The 21,823-nt window shown below is 36.7% G+C and overlaps 2 protein-coding genes across 6 annotated transcripts in view; both read left to right on the forward strand.

The window, feature by feature from the left end:
• Positions 1-21,823, forward strand: part of LOC139808652 (nucleolysin TIAR) — a 524,179-nt gene that overhangs the window by 34,934 nt on the left and 467,422 nt on the right. The window lies entirely within an intron of this gene.
• LOC139808650 (uncharacterized) lies at positions 2,932-12,915 on the forward strand. The gene is made up of 2 exons (XM_071770862.1): positions 2,932-3,163; positions 7,489-12,915. The coding sequence occupies exons 1-2, from the start codon at positions 3,149-3,151 to the stop codon at positions 10,915-10,917; spliced, it is 3,444 nt and encodes a 1,147-aa protein (XP_071626963.1). The 5' UTR covers positions 2,932-3,148; the 3' UTR covers positions 10,918-12,915.

The raw sequence follows: 21,823 nt of genomic DNA on the forward strand, positions 1-21,823 counted from the left end.
TGCAATTCTTGCGTTTTTGTACACTTATTCTTACGTGCAAAAATGCATTTCTTGAAAGCATTTCGTAAAGCAATCTAGAATTGTCTTATCAAAAATATTCCAAAGAATTATTTAATACAACGCGTAATAAAATCTATTTAATTATGAAATTAAACTATTCATGCATATATTTTATTAGAATTTTCTTTAAAAGTTTCTCTATGCATTATATAATTTGATAAATATACGTTAAGGAAGAAGCGGATAATGTATGAAACTATAACTTCAGTAATGTAAGTTTGATAGTTTAATCAGATTAGAAAATTCTCTCTGAGTGCGCACACATTATTTATGATATAAACGTCAACGGAGCGCATACGTAAGAGATGAGATTAAAGATAAAACTAACACTTCCAATTTCTTCTGATATTATCGACGTAAATTAAGGTTTTCTGAAAGATTGGATATATTGGATATATTGTCGAAGACGGAATATCCGTTGATTTAACTGCAAAAAAATGACCTATTCTATCTAAAATATCTCACAAAACAAAAGATTTTAATAATTAGAAATAAAGGTATGCAACAAAATCACTTTATAGTATTTTGTATGTGTATAAATGTCAAATTTATAAATCCAGCGTAACCAATTTCACTTTGTAATTAAATTTCAGAAATTGTGTTGTAAACTAATATAACTAATATATTAGTTATAAATGTGAAACGTATATTAAAGTACTTAAAGTTATAAAAGGAAAACTTAATATATTTTATAAAATAAAACATATTATAAACAGCAATATAATATCGTTCTAAATCAATTATTAACACTACATTATATCAAGAAATATTGACAATATGTATATGTGATAACATATTATTAATATTGTACTATATGCATTTGGTATAAATTGATATTAAAATATTAATGTGTATAAAGCAGTGTAACAAAATAAATTTTCACTATTTAATTAATATACAATAAATATGTCCAAATAAAAAAATATGTTCGAAAATGCTAGAATAAATCTCTATGATGACAATACACCAGTGATCGTTTTAACAATGCGGTGGAAACTCGACCCGCAGAAATCGGTGAATAAAGAGGGGTTGGAAAAAATTCCGATGGACGGTGTCGTTGGACAATTAATTCCAACGCGTACCGCAACTAGTTACCTTTACTGTTCCTCTATACCACACAGACTTTTGGACGAAACAATTTTGTTTGCCGGCCTCTCGTTATTTCGAGGTTTTTGCGGCAGCAACAGAGTCAGCGATAGATGGTATTGTCGACAGACAAGCAAAGCCAGACCGTGAGGGGCGGCACTTTTCCGCTGAATTATTGATGACGACATAATGGATCTCAATAGGGGCGCGCGTATGTGTATATATGTATACGTATACATGTATATGTTAGTGTGCATCCGTTATGCGCAGGTATGTAAACTGCCGCTTCCCGTCTTTTTACATCGAAAGAAAATCTTGAGCATGATTAAAAGCTTAAAGATGTCCTAACGATGTTCTGCGTAAAACGTTACGTAAAAGTAAAATATATATATATAGCTATTTGATCTTTTCTTATTTCTTGAAATGTGTTTATTTTATCGAATTAATACATCTTTAGTGCTTGAAGCTTGAAGAAAACAAAAATAACTTTTCTTCATGACAAACTTTTAGAAGTTGTTTCCTAAAATGTCAAATACAATTATAATTATTTAGAAATTATAAGGAGACTAACTAGAGAGAGAGAGTTTAACATCAAATGACATTTACTATAAATAACAAGAAAAATATAAAAATGCAACTATAATTTCATTAATTTTATCTTATTACCGACAAACTCTTCTTGTTTTTGAGCACGTAATCATTAAATAGCTGTTTTTCTTCGTTAATTAATTCCACGTAGATATAAGCAATAATTATGAGTTTTAGTGAAACAGGCTTTATACAGAAAAGAGCAACTTGTTCTCTTGTATCGTATTAAAATTGCTACACGTTCCGATTACATTGCGATAATTAATCAGTATGATTGAAGATTACATCCATCTACAATTATTGCATCGCGTTACGTAAGATTTCTTACGTGCACACATGCGATGTAGCACTCTTGATGGACATCCTTCAAATCTCAATGAGTATGTATTACTGATTCTTGATCAATCTTTGAACTAAGAGCCGGCAAGTATCCTAAAAAGAATAAATATTATAATGAATCTCAAGTGCGTATACATATCTGTCAGCGCTCAGTTATTGGCCAATAGTTTTGAACCTGCCGAAACAAATGTCCTTCACAGTCATAAAATACACAGACAGCTTACCATAAGTTTCACTTGCATTTTTATGCAAACCATAGTCTTACTGCACTTTTTCAGTCTCGGCCAGACGAGCGGACACGCGATAATTTACGTCCTCCTCTTACGTTCGGTTCTTATTGTCGAGTATAGGGTGAAGTGTCCGATTGACCAATTCTTCCGAACTGCTTTGTATATGCTGCGGAAGGATTTACAACCGGTTTCACGCGACGGACGCGTTGTAGTCGCCGGGGACTGGGGGATACACGTGCGACGGCGCATCTTCGGCGAGGCAAGGCTAGCCTACTTTCTCTACAAAGAGAATTTTTAAACGACGTATGAGGAGGGCTGTCTCTTCTCGCGCTCTTCCCCACATCATCTCTCTGTGTGTTGTACGCCCTCTCTCTGTCTCTCTGTCTCTCTCTCTCTCTCTCTCTCTCTCTCTCTCTCTCTCTCTCTCTCTCTCTATTCCTCTCTCTTCTCTCCGTACCCTTAGGCGCACTCACTCTCTCCTCTTCTCGGGTCTCCTTTCCACGATTCACCCAGCAACTTCAGTCAACAACTCCTCCGACTGGTAGTCTTCTCGGAGTCTATATAAGCGGGGTCTTCATACGAGACCGAACATTTTTTGTGTTAGTACCGGCGAGTCGTGGTGCTCGCTTGTCAAAGAGGCTGCGGGCCGACGAATGCCAGTATGGTGTGCGCGACATGTGATACGAAAAGCCACCGTTAAATCGCATACGACAAGCTCCGGTTAGAAGCGACTTCCCTTAAAGTGCGGTGGCGAAAGCTGAGGGAACGCTTCAAGAGTAAGGAGATCCACGTAGTATCGGATAATCTGTGTGTAGTGTCGAGACTGCGGTTTATGCGCGTGTGTCATGGTTAAATTCAAGGTAGGTCGCAGTGAGTCTGAATCGTCATGCTTAGTTTAGTCACAGCGCTTATCCTTTCTACGAATTAATGGAAATGTGACGAATACAGTTATATTAGATAATAAAGTATCTTAGAGCTTGCGTAGTAATTTTTAACTTTTAATTCTGATTTATTTAATGTCGTTAAAATACGTCGTCTATCTTGGAAGATTTAAAGGCTAAATTTTGAAAACGTTACAGTAGATGGATTTTGTTAGCTTATCTTTGTACATATATATATTCTGTTAGTTGTGAATTACAGCTGTTTACTTAAAAATTTATTGTTGTTTTCACATCTTAATGTATGCTATTTTAGAAATAAGCAATACATTTGAAAGTGCCAGTAATAAGATTTATCTCGATAAATAACAAATTTTTTCGAGAAAATAATTAGTGCATTTATTATAATTTTTATTAATAGAACTACATTTTTTCTTGTAATACATGATGACTCTAACGCTTCAATTAATAATATTTGTGCATTTCCGGGTGATAATTTATGCTTTACAGCAGTTCAAATAAATTTTGCATTTAATTCCTTGTATGAAATTATTAATAAATTTCACTTTATCTATTAATCAGTTATCAAGTCATTATTGTTTTACTTATACTTACTTATTAATATTGTCCATTGAATTATAATAAGCTAATGACTATAATCGTTGTTATTTAAAAAATTAAATATTATTAGTTACTATAAAAATGTAAAAATTCTTATTCCCAAATATTTTAAATTAAAGATAAGAATTTTTTAATTAAATAGTAATCATGCTTTCTTAAAATTAATTTAAATTAAAATTTATTAAATTATTTAATTTAATTTAATAAAAATTTTAATTTAAGTTTAAAATTATTTTATATTTTATTAATTTAATTATTCATATATATCTACAATACAAGCATTATAGATTTTTGTGTTTTGATTAATCGACTTTTTAGACATGTATATGTATTGCGCCAGTCTTATCAAGGAATAAAAGAAAAGAAAGAAACACATTTTAATGCGCAAAAATCTCTACGACTGAAATAGCATTACACCTTTGATGTGAATAAATTTCCGTACTAATAAGGGAGGGCGCATGCATTATGAAAAGAGTGCACGATAGGGATCTCAGGCGTACACATTATGATTATACTGCGACTATTTCCAACCAGAAATTAACTAATTGGCAGTTTCTTATCGGTGTCTGATAACGACTAATCTAAAGTACTGATCGAATCCATTCTTTGCCGAGGAAATTAGTCTCTTTGCTTCAAAGTCTTCGAGGAATTTTTGCATGTATTACACATAGGAAGTGTAAAAATTAAATAAAAAATTAAATAAAAGATAATTATACTGGTTAAAGAATATAGGTCATTGCACCCACGTGCATTACAATGTGCGTGAAAACGAGAGTCCGCGTGAGATATACGCGTTTCCATACGGGCAGTAAAAAGTGTAATTCGCATGGAAAAGTAATCCAGGTATAAAAGTGACTATTTCCGCGAAAGGAAGTGAGACAATCGTCAATTTTTTTGTAGAGAGACTGCATTTTTCTCTTAATTATGAGCACTTAATCGATGTGATTATGGCAGATATTTAAATTTAGATTCTATCTATTCTTATAGATATTCTTTATTTATGTTGCATGCAGTACGCTATCGAGTCGCTCTTTCAGGCATTTGACAACAACTTAATTTGAAAAAGCAAAGTATAATAAAACGAGTAAAATTTTTCGAGTCAAAATATAGCTATGTCATGAATTTTGTATTCCATATATAATGACTAAAAAATTTTGTATTCGATGTGTACGATATAATTCAAGTAATGTGAAAATATATTTCGGACAAACACATCTCGATTGATTGGAAGTTTCTTTTGTTGGGCTCGTTCGCGTTGATGGATCGCGTGTATGATGTTTTGTATGTTCTATATTTATCGTATTAGCCTGTTAGCCTAATCAAACAATATTGTTGTCTTTTATTTTGATGATTACAGAATTTGTAGATTGTAGATTGAATTACAGAAAATGAAAAGTTTCGTTGATTATTGGCACAATTGTCTCATAACTGTGCATTAAGTTCTTAAACCAATTACAGATCAGTAAATGATCAAGATTATTTTTCAAGATATATATTCAGCAATCAAAGATCTTTTTAACAAAATGATGAATGTTCAATGCAATCTAAGAGCAATTAGAAACTTTTAAATAAAAATATAATTTGTTATATTAGATATATATCAATTAAATTAAGTTTAATTTTTTACTGCTGCAGAATTATGATAAAGAAATTTAATAGGTCATTAATAGGATAAAATACAAATTGTTTTGTATGAAACATATAAAATTTGTTGTATGAAACATATAATTATGATTGTTATACTTTTTTATGACAAGCAAATAATTATTAACTAAATCGTGATAATAAATCTAAAGAGCTCGATGAAATTGCAAGTATATTAAAAAGTATAATTATTTATAAGTACAATATCTCAGTTTTCTTATACTTTTCTTTAGCTTTAATTCTTAAACTAATTTTTTTTTAACACATGTTCTGGGGATAAATAATCAAATGTCACAATAAAAAATGAGACTGTACAAGTATCGTTAAAGATGCAATTATTTGAAACTGCAATCATTGCAATACGTTGCCGGGTTGCAAACATTTCCCGTGGTCTTTGGAGAAAGTACGGTTGATTATGTTAGCCTTGCATCTCGGTCATCGTGCCACTTAAGAGAAGCCAATGGTTTCTTGCCGGCATTGACAGACGGTGAGCTTCTATGTTTTCATCGCTTCTTCTCATCGGTCTGATATTTTCTAGAAGAAACATAAAAATGCTATTGTAACTGATTATCGTAGAAAAATAATCTTGTATATAACTTGTCATAGTATTGTCGCTACAGTCAAATATTACGTGAATTAATTACATAAATTGTAATTGTAAGCATAGTTTTTTAACAAGTTTAAAAACATGTATATATAATGTTATCCAAACAATTAACTTAATTAACTTTTTCTATACTGTAATAGAAGAGCTTTGAAATTTTAATGTAGCTGATATTATTTATTAGTGTAATAGTAATCTAATATCTATTACTGCAGATAATACGTGGCATAAATAATAGCTTCTTTTGCAAGAGATATTTATGACGAAAACATATGCACAAATTTTGTGCGTTCTAGTTTTATATGTCATGGGAAGAATACTTAGCTAATCGTTAACAATTACGATCGATCAAGTAAATATATTCTGATAAACTACTTTTTTTACGAAACACATACAATTTTGTATCTTTGTTTTAAAATGCTATGCACAAACGTGTGCATAGCAGTTCTTTGTTCTAAGAGTTGCCGTTTTGTACTAAAAATAGACTGAATTAGCATCTCAAAAGAAACTTCATCTATTCATTTTTCGTAATTTATCTTCATGCAACACCTGCTATTCCGCTTACAATTGACGTAATTATTCACTCACGTGTACGCTTCCCTAATGCCCAGAATGTGTAAACGTGACTTTACATAATTTTCACATACGTTGAGATGACTTCCCGGGCTTAAGCGAATAACACAGGAGTTCTCACGGCCTCCAATATGGCTACTACACAATAGCGAGCATAGGTGATTTTCATATGCTCTGCGAAACTATTCTTAAGCGCCCAACGAACTAATTAGAACACGTACATAGTACGGCGCTTTGAATGCTTGAATGAATACGTGTAAGACATGTAATTATTTCCTTTTTATTTTCGATAATAACATTTATAACAAGGAATAGATAATAATCGTATAATATAGTGCTTATCTACGCAGTATACTCTGATACGTATGTTTTGTTATAGATATGTGAAAAAATAAAACATAAAGACGTAAAAGTATAAAAGCAAAAATTTACGAATTTTTAATTTAATATATTAAATTAAAAGATAACTTAGCAGTTATAATAATTAAGTTTTTACAAATTGCAATGTTTGCAGTATTAAATAAGCAATTACTATTTAATTAATTCACATTTATATTCCGTAATCGAATTTACAGTAAAGCTATATAAATTAATAGCAAAATTAAAAAAGTAAAATACTAGTAAAATAAAAATAAAATGATGTTAGCTTTATTACGAAATAGTAACGTTTTTGCTGAGTTAAATCTTCCGAGATCTTGAGCGCGCAACGTATTATTATCTTTATTACATAAGTTATAATATCCTACGTGTTTATTTTCAGTATGATTATAGACAATTAGTGTGGAAAAGAAAAAAAACGCAATTAATCGCAATAGTCGTGAAGCCGTCACTTTCTCCGATTCTAGTCATCCTGTTCTGCTTTTAGATGCTATTCGCTCTGTTCTGCGTCCTGTTAATTGGACATCATATACAAGCGGTGGTCAACAAGGCGACCTCGCAAGTACCGTTAATCAAGGAAGGAGAGAAATCCACCAACAAGGTCAAAGCCGATGACAGAATAAGTAATACTTTCGATTCTCCGTCTGACGAATATGGGCCACCGTTGGGGTCTGGTTTTAAAGGTCCAGCGCCGGTATACGGACCTCCGGAATTAACTGGTAATCTTGGACCGACGCCTATTTATCCGCCGCCACCGCCAGAATTGCCGCCGCCTGTATTTGGACCGCTGGCCATTTCCTACGGGCCGCCACGAAGTATCAAGCCGCAATATGGGCCGCCGAAACAAAATTTTGGCTTGGCAACGTCTTCCCTCTTTTCTAAGCCGACTTACGGCCCGCCGAAACTTCATTACGGGCTGCCGAAACAACACTTTACGCCGCCGTTGGTTTCATTTCCACCGTTCAGATCACCGAAACCTCAGTACGGTCCACCATTGAAGCTCGTCGCTACATCGAGTCAGCAATATATACCGCCTAAGCCAGGTCACGGGCCACCTATCCCTATATCGCTCGAGACTTACGGTCCACCACCTCCGAAATTAGCTATTCAGTTTAATCCTCTGCCCAATGACGAGTACGGTCCACCGCCGTTGCCCGTATCTGCGCCGCAACCGCAATACGGTCCACCAGCTGGTGATTTATATGGACCTCCACCGCCAGCGCCTCCGCCAGGAGTTCCAGCGCCACCCACACCCCCTGACATAAAGTACGATGGATGGCAGCCCATTGCGGGATTGGCCACCACCCCTAATCAAAGTGGTCCTCCGACAGATACATATGGTGCTCCCCTCGAAGCGAAGCATAATTACGTCGAAGGTACGTCGCAATTGTCTCACGCTCAATTGAGCGCCTCAATGGATTCGAATGTGCCCAGCGACTCTTACGGCGTGCCGTTACAAAATCCTGAAGATCAAGATCTGAAGACATCCGTGCGCGAGTCCTCGGCTTCTTCGGAGAGTAATGGATTACCGCCGCCGCCGTTGCCGGAGAACGAACCTCTGCACAACAATCAAGGTCCGGGGGCCATAACTACGACGAGTCAGTCCGATCATCAGTTCGGTCGACAACAATTAAACTTACAGCACGGAACACCAAACATTGAACCCTTGTCCATCATAAAGACAGTGGGATTTGAGCTGTTGCCCGCAAATGGCCCTTTGAACTCGGATATCTCATCGTCAGGTGGCATTTCTGACACCTCATCATTCAATCACATCTCGAATTCAGCTAATGCCAACTCCGCTTCACTCCATTCGGGGCTAGATTTGCCGCTGGACAATGGCGGATTCCACGCTGATGCTCTAAGCAATAGCGGAGATTCTCACGGATTTCAAAATATAGGAAACGATCTGTCTTTGCAGCAGCTTCCGCAGCAGGCGCCATTGAGCGATTATGGCCCGCCTTTAACAACTGCTACTTTCGAAAAACCTGCTGATCATATATCAGGAGGATCTTTGCTTTCTCCTCCACCTTTAAATTCTTATGGTGCACCACCTCTTTCCTCTTACTCGCCGAATGGTCTTTATCCTGCAGCGCATGGAGGACGAGGTCCATTGTTTTCATCATTCGGAATATTTGGAGGCTCTTTCCACAAGCAAAATCTGCATTCTCCTCGATTTCATGGTCCATTCAGGCCACCACCAATTCCTGTCGGCTCTTTCATACCACCACGAAATCGGGAACCGATTAAATTCAGAGAACCAATACCAACGGGACTCTTGTCGAATATTAATCGATATTTGCCGCCACCTGCAAAACAGCAGTTACCGAATCTTCACGTGCCAGTGTCTTTCCGCCATACGTCGGGATCGAGCAACTTATTTTCGGGCTCTTTCGGATCGTCTGGTTCATTTAACGTACACAACTTAAATTCTCCAATTGCCGCGCCTCACGTTCAATATGGAACTCCATTATCGTTCAACGATTTCAATACACCAATGCCACACTTAACTTATGGAGCACCTAACTTTGGTCCACCGACTTCTTTCACCTCAACGTCTTCCGGATTTGGCAGTAATCTCTACAGTGGAATTAGTAATGCGCTAACAACGACATACGGCACACCTGTGGTAAACGCGCCGTTATCAGTCGGCGGCAGTTACGACTGCAATTCCTTGCAGCCACTCTTGCCCGTGAACGGGGCGTCGTATTCAAGTACAGGATTGTCCGCAACCGGAGAACTACCTTTAAGCGGTAGTTTACCTTCAGGCGGAGAATTGCATTCCAGCGGAGAGCTACACTTGAGTGGAGGCTTATCTTCAGGTGGTGAAGTGCCCTCGAGCGAGGGGATATCGTTAGGTGGTGGATTACCCGCGCATTCTAACGGCAAGCTGCAACTCGGATTTGAAAATGCAGGAACTGCTGGAAACGTGAACAATCACAATCCAGTTTTCACGGAAAACGATTTATCCGATATCAATCAACAAAATTCCATCTTTGCAGATAACTCACTGCCGCTTACAAAACCACTCGATAATTTTCTGGGAGGACCCCCAGTGAATACATTGGATTTACAACATAACGAACAACAGAAAATCAACTTAAAAGACAGCTACGGTAATCCCGTAGGTCTAACTTATGATTCGTCCGATGAAGCGAGTGATGTCAGAGATATTCACACAGCCGTCGCGGACGTTCCGAACGAGCTCTCCGGGCAATTGTCTAGTCAGTCTCACAATATCTACCCCGCGGCAACGTCGTTCGAACACGGCTCGGGAATTTCGGTTGAAGCGCTGACTGCAAGTTTGACCGCGCAAGGCTTCCAGAATAATCAAGAAAAGAATATTGGATCAAATGAGGTGGACGCTAGTCAATTTCTGAAATCGAGCGAGGGTAGTGAGGCATTGTCTCTGGCTCAGAGACTGACCGCTGACAATGCCGACGGCTTCGAGATTCACGGTTCCAAAGGCACTTACAGATTGCAGATACAACCAGCGGATGGAGGACTGGGCACCGAGAACTCGGATGGTAGCATCAGACATGATCAGGTGTTGTCCAATGGCCTACTTCAGGACATACTGGCTGCTATAGAGCAGCCGGAAAATGGTCCTATACAACTTCAAGGTCTACCTCAGGCTCAGCAATTGGATAAAGTTTTCGGTCCTGACGTGCCGCAAGCAACTAACGGTCACTTTATCACTATAGATAGCCAGGCGCAAAATAATGAATTACAAGAACGAATCGAGAAAGTCAGCGACAGGGACGAGGATAACAAATATTTAAAAAATCAATCGTCAGTAGCTTTGTTCTTTGATACTAAATACGGAGAGCTAAAAAAAGAGATTAGGTCAGTGTTGAAAAACGAGACGCAAACCACGAGGGAAAATAAGCAAAACAATAAAACAAAATCCTCATAAATTATCTTATAAGAGAGTGCCTTTGTGAAAATATTTTATAATATTCTTAATATAGCCTCAATCGCCCTGATTCTCTTTGCAGAGAATCTTTGTCGATTTTCATTTCCGACGAGAGAGAAGATATCGCTGCTAACGTGATGCCGTTTACTTTCATTGCTTGTGATTGATTAATTATTTCGGCAAAATATCAGCCATTTATGTTAAAATTGTGTATGTAACAATTTTAAATGTTTCTTACTTTATTCGAGTAAGAACGTGTAACATTTTAGAGCTACAAATTTTTTTCCATATATCACAAGCTCGAACAGTCATCTTTTCATGTATCAATGTATTATAAAATTCTTATTTCTAAAAAAGTTGATATTTTGCAATTTAATGTTGAAACTTTCCAGTAACTTGTTTGATTATTTTATTTTTTAAAATTATTTGAGAGAGGACAAGAGATTACGTAATTTTTGATAGTAATACGTTGAGAGAACGTTTAAAATATTTGATCAACTAAAAACTGAAATTAGAAGGTATAAAATGTGCGAGCATGAAACGAAAGTTTATGCAATCCTTTTTATCTTATTTTCACGCAAGCAAGAGTGAAAGTGATAATTACTTGTTGGCCAGTATCGATAACGTCTCATTAGACGAATCGTCTAATCCGCCTACTACAAGAATTTCTCGCCTCTCACCGGAAGCGATTGAGATGCGGATATCAACGGCATTTTTATCGTGCGAGAAGATTTTTACGTCCATGACTCCTGATCCTTTTTATCAGGTCAAACGTTTGCTAAGATCCCGACCGAGGATCGAGAACGCTCCGATTTTTCCGTGTCCTCGCGTCAGCGGCTTATCTTATCCTCGTCTATGGAAATTTCGTTGACTCGATAGTTCTTTCGAGAACGAGGGAATTATTTAATATCGAACAAGATTTTCTCGTCGGTTTATATTGATAATGCCACCGCCTTCGATCCGATTCGAAGGAGGTGGCAAAGTCTGGCATTCGCTGCTCTCGCACAATGCATGAAAACGTTAAGCGCGGTACGAGGCGTATTACGCGACGTTTATTAACACTTATGTAGGTCAATAGGTTACGGTACCGCTCTCGCGAAGTCTATAGAGCTAAGCGATACGGTGTACCCGCGTAAAGTCACTTGGCTGTTCGCCGGTCGGAGTAGAGATTGATCGACGGCCTCGTGTCTTTCACGGTTTTAGCCTTCACCGAGGTGAAAGTTCAGAACCTCATTTGACGACCCGGCGGAACAGCGCCCGGTTCCTATGAGAATCTCGTTCCGAGTGAAACGCATTTGCTCGTCTCCGCGAACGTGCAAGCGCGTTACGCTTAGTTTTGCATGCCTTTGTGACGATAATCGGTGGATGCGGACCTATTTGTCGTCTAGTCCGCTGTTAGGTGCGTGCGAAGAAATACACACATGCCGTACGCGTGCTTAGGGCCGCTACACGGCGGAAACGGGGAGCGCAACCTCGAAACGTCGATTACTGTCGGGCACGAGAGAACGCGAGCGATGTACGTTTATTTCCTTCCGCCGCTCGCGTATTAACGACTTTTATGCGACTCAGGATTCGCAGTTCCGCGCGTAAGTTGAAAATGAGCGCCTGTCGTGAAAGCGCACCGTTAAAATCCCGAGTGTGGCATAATCTTAAAGTTCTTGCATTTTTATGCCCTTTCGCCTGGCAAACGGTTATGCATAACTTGGTGTATTGCAGATACGTAAAATAAGTAGAGCGTATAGTTTTAAGAGACGCTCATTGTTACAAAGTACGCAGTGACGATACTGCCAAGCCATAAAACGCATCCATTTGCTCCTAACCCATATCCACCTTTTTTTTAAGAATTTTAATTTATATACATTTTATTAGGACTTTAATTTATATTTTATACATATACGCAGAGAGAGAGAGAGAGTCTTATATCCGATGAGCAATCGATGCTATCACTCGTCGGATATAACGATCTTATTAGCCTGTACTCTTAATATATGCTCCTCATGTAAATATATGAATACTTTGTAAATAGAGCTTAATTTTTATTTCTACTCCTTTTGTTACCTTTATCCTATTTTTATTATGAGACAGTATTGAATGTGATAATGAAAACTGAATGATAATGAATTGCAATTCTTATATAATAAACGTTTCTTTTCTATGTCATTAGCGTTACGTGATTTACTCTCTATTTACAACTATGCTCTGTACCAAGACCGGTCGTAAATATTGGCACATTAACCAGCGTAGGATATTACAGGAACATGTTGTTTTCGAGTCCATTTGCAGAGATTGGCCCGCGGTAATGTGGATTACAAGTTTGCACATTTGAAAGTGTTTGTCTCGAGAAAGTACTCAGCTAAATCGGCGGTCGCCTAAATACCGCGAATTCTGGCACGGCGGCGCGGCGGAGAAACGGAAACGTATGAGGGAATTAGGTATCCGCCACTAAGTAGAATTACGGTTATGTAAATGAAACGCTATCGCATCGTCTTTGGTTGGAAATGGTTAGCACCCAGTTTCTCGTGCTAAAATCGTTACTCGCAGATTTTCCACGCGAATCCATTCGCCGTCGGTGTTCATCAGCTTCTTTTCTCACTATCTACATCGTTCCGCGTGCGTTTCTTCTCTTCCTCTTTGCCACCTACCGCTTCGTGTTACTTAGACAATACGATCATGAAACTTCCTGTGCAATCTGAAACTGAAGCTATGAGAATGTTCACACGTTACCCGCTAGTATAAAGAGAAGCTTGCTCGCGTTAAACCAGTGGGTCACGTTGAGTAAACTAATTGACGATATGCTAACGTAAGATGTAATTTTAATATTTCGTTGAGTCTTCTAAATATGCGATTAACATGATAACAGGTAGTTTAAAATATTAAAATGTTACTCATTTTTTGTAAAAACTTAGCATTATTTTTAGATTTTAAATTATTTATAACTTATTATACAAGATAGATTTTTTTATTGGAACATTTTTTTCAATCTTCTTATAAAAGATTAAATTTATTATAAGCTTGGAAAGATAATGTACGATTATAACCAAATTATCTTGTTTCACGTTAAATAGATATACTAGATAAACTATAGATAGATTATACAGCAGATATTAGAAGAACGAATATATTTATAGTCGGTGATGATAATTTCCGGAGCTCGTTAAAATTCATCAAACCCGCATAAGACATTAGAATTGGCTACGAGGAAAAAAGTTGATGTCTACAAAGACGAAGTGAATTTTATCAGCTCTTAGGTGATCCCGAAGGCGCGTAACGACTTCCTTCTCTTGTAGTTCTAATCGTACTCCGTATCGCGTAGAGTTGCCGGTTTTTGGGGGACGAGCTGGTGACGAGGAGGGATTGGCGGGGATCTCGGAGGAAGGTTTCAAGGGTTAGCCAGCGGGAACGTATGCATTTTTCGCGGAGCTCGGAAGTGCTTTATTTCCATACTGACGTCGTATCCGTACACACCGACAGTCATACTGATCTCAAGAGGCACGTTGTTGCCTCATGGGCGATATATACGGAATATAAGGCAAGTCGACAGGCGGAGTCTCGGATGTATCGTTGCCGGTATGCCCGGCGTAGTCCCATCGCCGAAGGCAAAATTGTCTTTCCTGTGAATAGCAAATAGTTGCTGTGAAAGCGAGATCCTCAAAAAAGAGAATTTTCTTACGCGAGATTTTAGGGGACGTCTGGAAAATAATAATGCTTAAATCGCTCTGGTGCTCTAAGGACGACGTTTTCTTTAATTTCTCGCCGACTTGGCCTAATTAGAATAATACCTTTTGTGCGGTGCTAAAAATCCTTCTCATGTCAAGCCGGAAGACACGGTTGCGTTTGTTCATTTATTTTTTACGATTTCGTACGTGTAGTCGCGATTTAAAACAATACGTAATGTGTAATTACAATCACCCGATTAGGGACATTCTCACATCTTACGTTTTTTTCTTCCGTATCCGCATTACGACAAAGTGGGTCTCTAGCACGGTTTTTTGCACGCGATACGTACGTATTACGAGTAATGATGTAATTAATGTTATCATATCATAGATGAGAATTGTTACTTATTTTTAAACAAATTTGAAGATAATTTCTTGTAGTTTTAATTGCACAAGGAACATTTTTATATATTTTTTACATTTTTTCCTAAATATTTTAGTAACCGACTTATAAGTTAAAATAGTGAAGAAAAAGATTTGAAATTTTTAATTAAAAAAGATTATTTTAAATTTACGATTGTGCGATCCGTAAATAAGAAAAAAGGTATAGATAGGAAAATAACTTATTCCAATTATGTTATATATCTATAAATTTTTTATTTGTTAAAATAACTAAACTCTGTAAATACTAATATTTATCGGGAAAAGTAATCGCTAGATATAAAAAAAATGAGACCGAGAGTTCAAGTGTCTGTATTTATGTATATATTACATTTTCTATTTGACGGCTCTTATATTTTATGGAAAGAGAGCACAGTAAATTTATAGCGGAGAAAGGTGACAGGCGATGTGTATCGAGAAGATTTCAACGATCTCCTGCAAGTAATTTGACCTTTTTCCACAAGAAATTCCATTGGCATTAAAAAAAGAAAGTATAATGAAGAGACGATTAGTACTCCACTTTATTAAATGAACAAGAAGAAAGGTCTCATATATTAATGATATTATTATCACATTAAATCTTAATGAAGAAAGTAATAGTACTTTCATTATTAATATTAATATGTTTCCTGTGAAAGTCTATGTGTGATGGAATTTATATTTAATTAACAAACAAGATATTAACCTTTGTCTTTACATTTTTCTAAATTAAATATATTTTTAGATTAAAGTTATAATTTCAATATATGCGCATTATTAATATTGGGAATCGGAAACAAACAATTACAATGAAAGGGAAAGTATTGTTAACAAGTAAAAGAATAGAACAATTGTACGAGATAATTTTTTTTAAATCAAAATGTCATACAATAATAATGTTTGTAGACATTACGCTTATATGTATAATATCTACGAAGTATTGTTTGGAGTTTTAATTAAATACGTAATCGGGGCATATGTAGAATGGCATATCCATGATTGCTTACGATTGCAAAAGATAACGGATATTTATAGATATGACAAATAACGCCGTTCCATGCTATATGCACGTATCCTAATTTGGTTAGCCGGATTAGTGGCATGCAGTTTTGCGCGTGTAATCAATTTATTGACGTAGCCTTCGTGCGTGAGAGTGAACAAGGATGATGTGTGATTACGTATTCCACGTGGCACTGCTTAAAAGGTAATGATCCACTCCTACGCGATTTGTACGCGAATGTCGAAATCTTGCTAAGCGAAACATATGCTAAGAACATATTAAATTTCTTTATAGAATAATATTAGCTTAATATATAATTAATGCAACATATAATAAAATAACGGTAAACGCGTTTTACACACGATTAACATTTAACCTTTAAGATCTTTCATTAATCAAAATAAGCGATTAAATGACATTAAAGTAAATTATTAATTCAAACAAAAATCTCAAATTTTTTCTTATTGTGGATTCTTATTTTATCTCATATTTTGAAATCTCTCTGATACCTCAGGCAAAATCGCGATATAGGTAAGATATGCATAATGCGTTACATCTAATTGTACGTATAATGAAATTATCAAAGAAGTTATAGGAGCCAAATAAATCAATAAGAAAATAAGAAAAGCAAAAACAGAAGTGAGAAAAGAAAAGGTAAACGACTGGAAAATAAAACAGAATAAAATACTGTTTATAATCGAAATAGAGAAGGAGAAAAGAGGAGGCGCGGGAGACGGAAAGAAGTCTACGAGGAATTCCATAAAAATCGGTGAAATATGCATAGTATACCGCGGAACGTGGGGAAGCGTCGCGACGTCGTTGAGCGTCTCCGGGGAAACCGGAATCTCAGCGCAAAGGAAGAGGGAAGAGCGGGGAAGAGCGGCGGAGGAAGAACGTGGCGGTCCAGAATGAAGAGGGAGACGCGAAAGAATGAAGGCGGAGTGGGTGGTTGGTGGATACCTCAAGGAGAGAGGTGGCGCGGTAGGACAGATAAAAGAAAGGAAGGTTAGAGAGCGAACATTCGGAACGTCTTCTCGAACAAAATCTAATTTTGCTCCCACGGCGAAACTAAGCTATTTTCCCCGCAATATGCACGCACGCGGGCGTGTGCAAGTGTTTCAGCAGCGTTTCCCGGCCTCTTACCTCCGACGCTTGGCGCTCTCTTACGCAGGAGAGGATCCTTCCCTGCACGAATCGCGTCCGGTGCGAGCGTGTATATTCGCGAAATGGCAGATAAAATTCCCATTGTCGTAACCCACCGCTCAAGAGCGACATTCCTCGTAATTTCGCTACAGCCGTATTAGAGCTCCAGTAGTTGGAAAACGATCTTTCATTTAGGTATGTTCAGTTCCGTTTATATATTCCCACAGTAGTGTTGAGAGCACGTACAGGGTCCTGCGTCGTTTGCGAGCTTTATACTACGGTATAGTATAACACGCGCTAAGGGTCATTCATTATTTTCAACGTTTTGTCTCTATTCGTCAGAAGGTAACTAAATAGCTTAATTTTTGTACACAGTCAACTGTTTGTTGCTGATATTAATTTTAACGGGAGAAAAAAGCGAGTAAACTATCTAACTAAAATACACTTTTTGTCTCATTAGATTTTGATTTAGTTACAAGATTTTTTATTTAAGTTTAATTGTGTTTGCAAAATTTTTCTCAACAAAAATTTTATTATGCACTGTATATCTTTTATATAACAGCTATAAATATTTAAAGCTGTTAAATAATTGGTGCAGCTGTTATATAAAAGGTATACAGTGCATAATAAAATTTTTGTTGAGAAAAATTTAGGATTGATCGAAGTTATACATGTTTCCAAGTGCTATGTGATTTTTTATTACATTGGCAGTTCAATCGGCAGCTTGGACAGTTTTATACATGAACTTCTTTTATTGACCATCCGTAGAATAGAGGGTTGCCGGAGGGTGTCGCCGCAACGTTTTACATGATGTTGATCCCCTTTATAATTCGTGCCAAGGGCGAGATGATGATGAAGCGGAACACCAGCCGGTCTCGCGACGATTTCGAATGACAGAACAGTTTTGTGCGGATTCAGTGAGAGGGAAAGAGAAAAGCATTGTGCGTTAATGGCTGATCTCGCCATGTGCAATTAAAGGAGAATCATTCCGCTTGAATTGCCTATTAGTTTGTGTTACTTTCTAATGGCAAGAGCGGGATTATCTCTTAAGTCTACATTCGTTCATCGGTAAATTACTCGTAATGTCCTTGTTAAACGCAACATTTACAAATTAGCATTTGTTAATAAGGTAATGCAATTCTCATGTAAATTTTTTTTTCTAAGTTGTATTTTGCAGCATTAAAGACTTTATTATATAATTATTATAATTAAATACACATAAGTGACATAAGGTTTAAAATAATTGTTAAAATGCAGTATTTTGATTGTTCATTTATCTTTTTTACTAAAATAAGGAAAAATAAAGTATTAAAATTAATAATTTTTTTCATTGCGCTGCAATCATTGAGAAAGTAGACTTGGGTTGGCTTATTGCACTTAAATCATCAATTCCTTAGTAGAACACAGAATACACTAATAATTAAAAGTACTCTCCGCGTGTATTCTACTTCTCGTTTCCTTAGTTTTCGTACATTTCTCAAGGCTCTTTAAGGAAGAAAAGATTCTCTAAGCCGTTCACGTAGTTGAGCTTCGAAAGACTATCGAGAAGGAAGCCGAAGAACGAATGGCACAGTGAAACAGTAGAAGTAGCGGTCGTGAGATGGTGGCGAGAAGGTAGGGCGCCAGTTCCTGCGCTCTTGCCCTAATAATTAAGCCGCCGTCGGTTTTTGATGGCCACTAAAAATGTCGCGGAGGGTCGAATGGTTAAGGAGTCTCGGCAGTACCGTCGCGCTGCCGGGTTTTGCCGGTGGTAAAGGGCTCGAGAGAGGAAGGTGGCTGCCGGTCGAAAGGGAGAGGACGGGGATGGCCCTTATGCTCTGATATTAGCAATACCCCGTCTCGTAAAGTCGACTGTGCGGCAATTCGAGTCACTTTGCGAACCCTTTATATACTGCCTCTCCCGCCTTCCCTTCTCCGTCCTTCTTTCGGTCTCTCTCCCGCCTCCATCCTTTTGGCACAAACTGAAGAGAAACGTAACGCGTGGAGCTGGAGGCGAGAGAAGGAGCTCACGCGAGTAGGAATAACGAGGAAGGAGTCGTTGAAATACTGGCAGAGGCAGTGATTTTAATGCGGGTGGTTCTTAAATTTTACGTCACTCCTCGCCCTCGTCGTGTGCACCAACACCACCGCTTCATTTTGGACGCGACCTGGAACCCGGGATTAAACTGTAGTAAGGTAAACCTGTACCACGAACGTTTCTCCGCGTTAATTCGGTTATGCGGGTTAGAGATTCAAGAACCTCCGCGCCGCTATATAGCGTGAAACTGGTGAAATCACCGATTAAATTTTGAAAAGATTACTTGGAAAAAATTATTCGACGCCATTACGTGCCATTATATAATATAGAAAGTAATAACAAATACTATCATAAATTAATTTATATTTTTGTATAATATAAAATAGATAAATAAATTAATATTTATTGACATCTATTATTTCTAAACATCTTAATGAGATTTGTCAACAGATATCTTATCTGTATTCTATTATTCAATCTTTTAAAATTAGTTTATATATTTAAATTATAATTATTAATACTAAATTCAAATATATACTACAAAGTAAACTTGTTATTTTATTCGTAGCCATATGTACGAGGATTTATTAATTAAAGTTACATTACACAATTTTTATAACGTAAATTTTTAATATAAAATCTATGTTTAATAAATCAAGTTTTAGTCAATCGTGTGTTACCTTATATAAAATTCCAATTTCGACAAATTGTTATCTCTTGTATATAAGCATTTAATTAGTTCGATCAATTTAGCAAGATAATCAAAGGATCGGTTCATTTCATTTGAAAATTGTCATCACGCAACACGTAATCAAAATACCACATTTATAAACTAATAATTCAGCACATTGTTATTTGCAGAAGAATGATAAATTGCTCATGCCAGACAAATGTTTATATAATAATCGCTCATTTGCAACTTGAATGTTTACATTACACCGTTATATGATAGGCTGCATACATTTCGCAAATTCCTGTGTTTCCTCGTATAAATAACAATCAAATACGCTAATAGAATGGCTTCACACAATCCGTTTTATATTTTAAGTGTTATTTTAAGTGCTATATGCTAGATTTTTTAATCGACAGGTAATTACGTTCGCTCAAAAAAACTCAACTTGTTATTATTTCCAATTACAATTAACCTTTGCAGTGTTTCCAGGTAATTAAACGAATAACGAGCGAAGGGAGATGGTATGAGTAGCAGGGTAAAATTCCCCGCCACATCGCGCTTCTCTGATTTAATAAGTTCATTATCTAATGAACAGATGTACGGGACTACTCTCAATAACGCCGCCCGCTTTCCGATAATCAATATTTTTAATTATCACATTTTTACGAATTCGACTGTAGCTAGCTTTTAATTGAATTTGAAATCAGCAGCCTGTCTTGGTCGTGCTTTAACTAATTTCTATATATTCTATGGTTCATTTATCTGGTAATAATCACAAATCAGTTTATATTATGTTATATAAGTGGAATCTGCATTATTTTACAATAATTTATTAGTTCATCAATACACTGTTCAATCTTCTTACTGTTAGTAATATTTAACATCAATAAATTTCATGGAATATCTTCTTTAATAAAGAATTTATCGTATAAATATTATAGTCACTGGAACGACATTACGACTTCTCTGTGCAATTGACAGGATTATCAACGAATAATTAATACAGTTAAGAAGCAAAATGCCTAGTCGATAATTGCTCAGAATGATTGTGAACATTCTAAACCTTTAATCTTTCAAGACAAAGGCGACGAAGAATGTTGGCTGCGACTGCGGCTTTAACTTCAGTCCCTTCTTTTTTTGTTCGTTGTTTCTCCTTCTTCGTGAATTAGTGGAAGGAGATAACAAAGAAAGAATTAAGATTCGTACACACCGACTGAAGAGGGCACACTTACGCGAGTTAATGTATGCACCACGGAAACTTTTTTTAAATCGTCGGCTTAGTCCCTTTCTCGCTAATGGTTGCTGAAACTCTGTGAAAATTCCTTGCTGCTGCTCAGGTTACTCACCCAGACGAATAACAAGATGAGCATTGGCCTCGACTATCGAAATTATTTTGGAAATTTTCCTTTACTCTCTTTCTCAGTCTTTTTTTTACTATGTTATAGCTTATCGTGAATTATAGAAATGTTAATTTTTATCTATATAATTTACAATAAATAAATTTCTATTTTGTACCTTCTTCTATATAGTATTGATTTTATTAGACATAACTCATATATTTATTTTTTTACAAATACAAAATTATGTAATACTAACATATAAAATATTAATGCATGTTATAAACAAATAAGTAAATCTTTTGAATGTGGCTCTTTTGAGATAGAAATGAAATTGGCATGAAAGATAAAAGAGAAACTGTCGCGTCGGGACTATACAAGCAATCTCGATTCAGGCATCGGCCGCTCATACGCTGAGTTATACCACTCGCCATTCAATTACTCACACGACACACCGCGGATGTGTTCGATTGTTTCGCTTTTGTATACACTCGTGATTTCCTCTTGCATGCCGCGCTCCAGCGCGGACCTAACTCTACCCCCAGGGAGACGTTAATTAACCCGCGCTAGCGGGCTTCAAATAAATTTCGGTTAGAACGTGAGAAGCAACAAATCTGAGTCAGGTGGTGTCAACTGCGGCGAATGCGAGCCACCTCTTAC

Source organism: Temnothorax longispinosus, chromosome 2 (genome assembly GCF_030848805.1).
Source record: "Temnothorax longispinosus isolate EJ_2023e chromosome 2, Tlon_JGU_v1, whole genome shotgun sequence".
Taxonomy (NCBI): domain Eukaryota; kingdom Metazoa; phylum Arthropoda; class Insecta; order Hymenoptera; family Formicidae; genus Temnothorax; species Temnothorax longispinosus.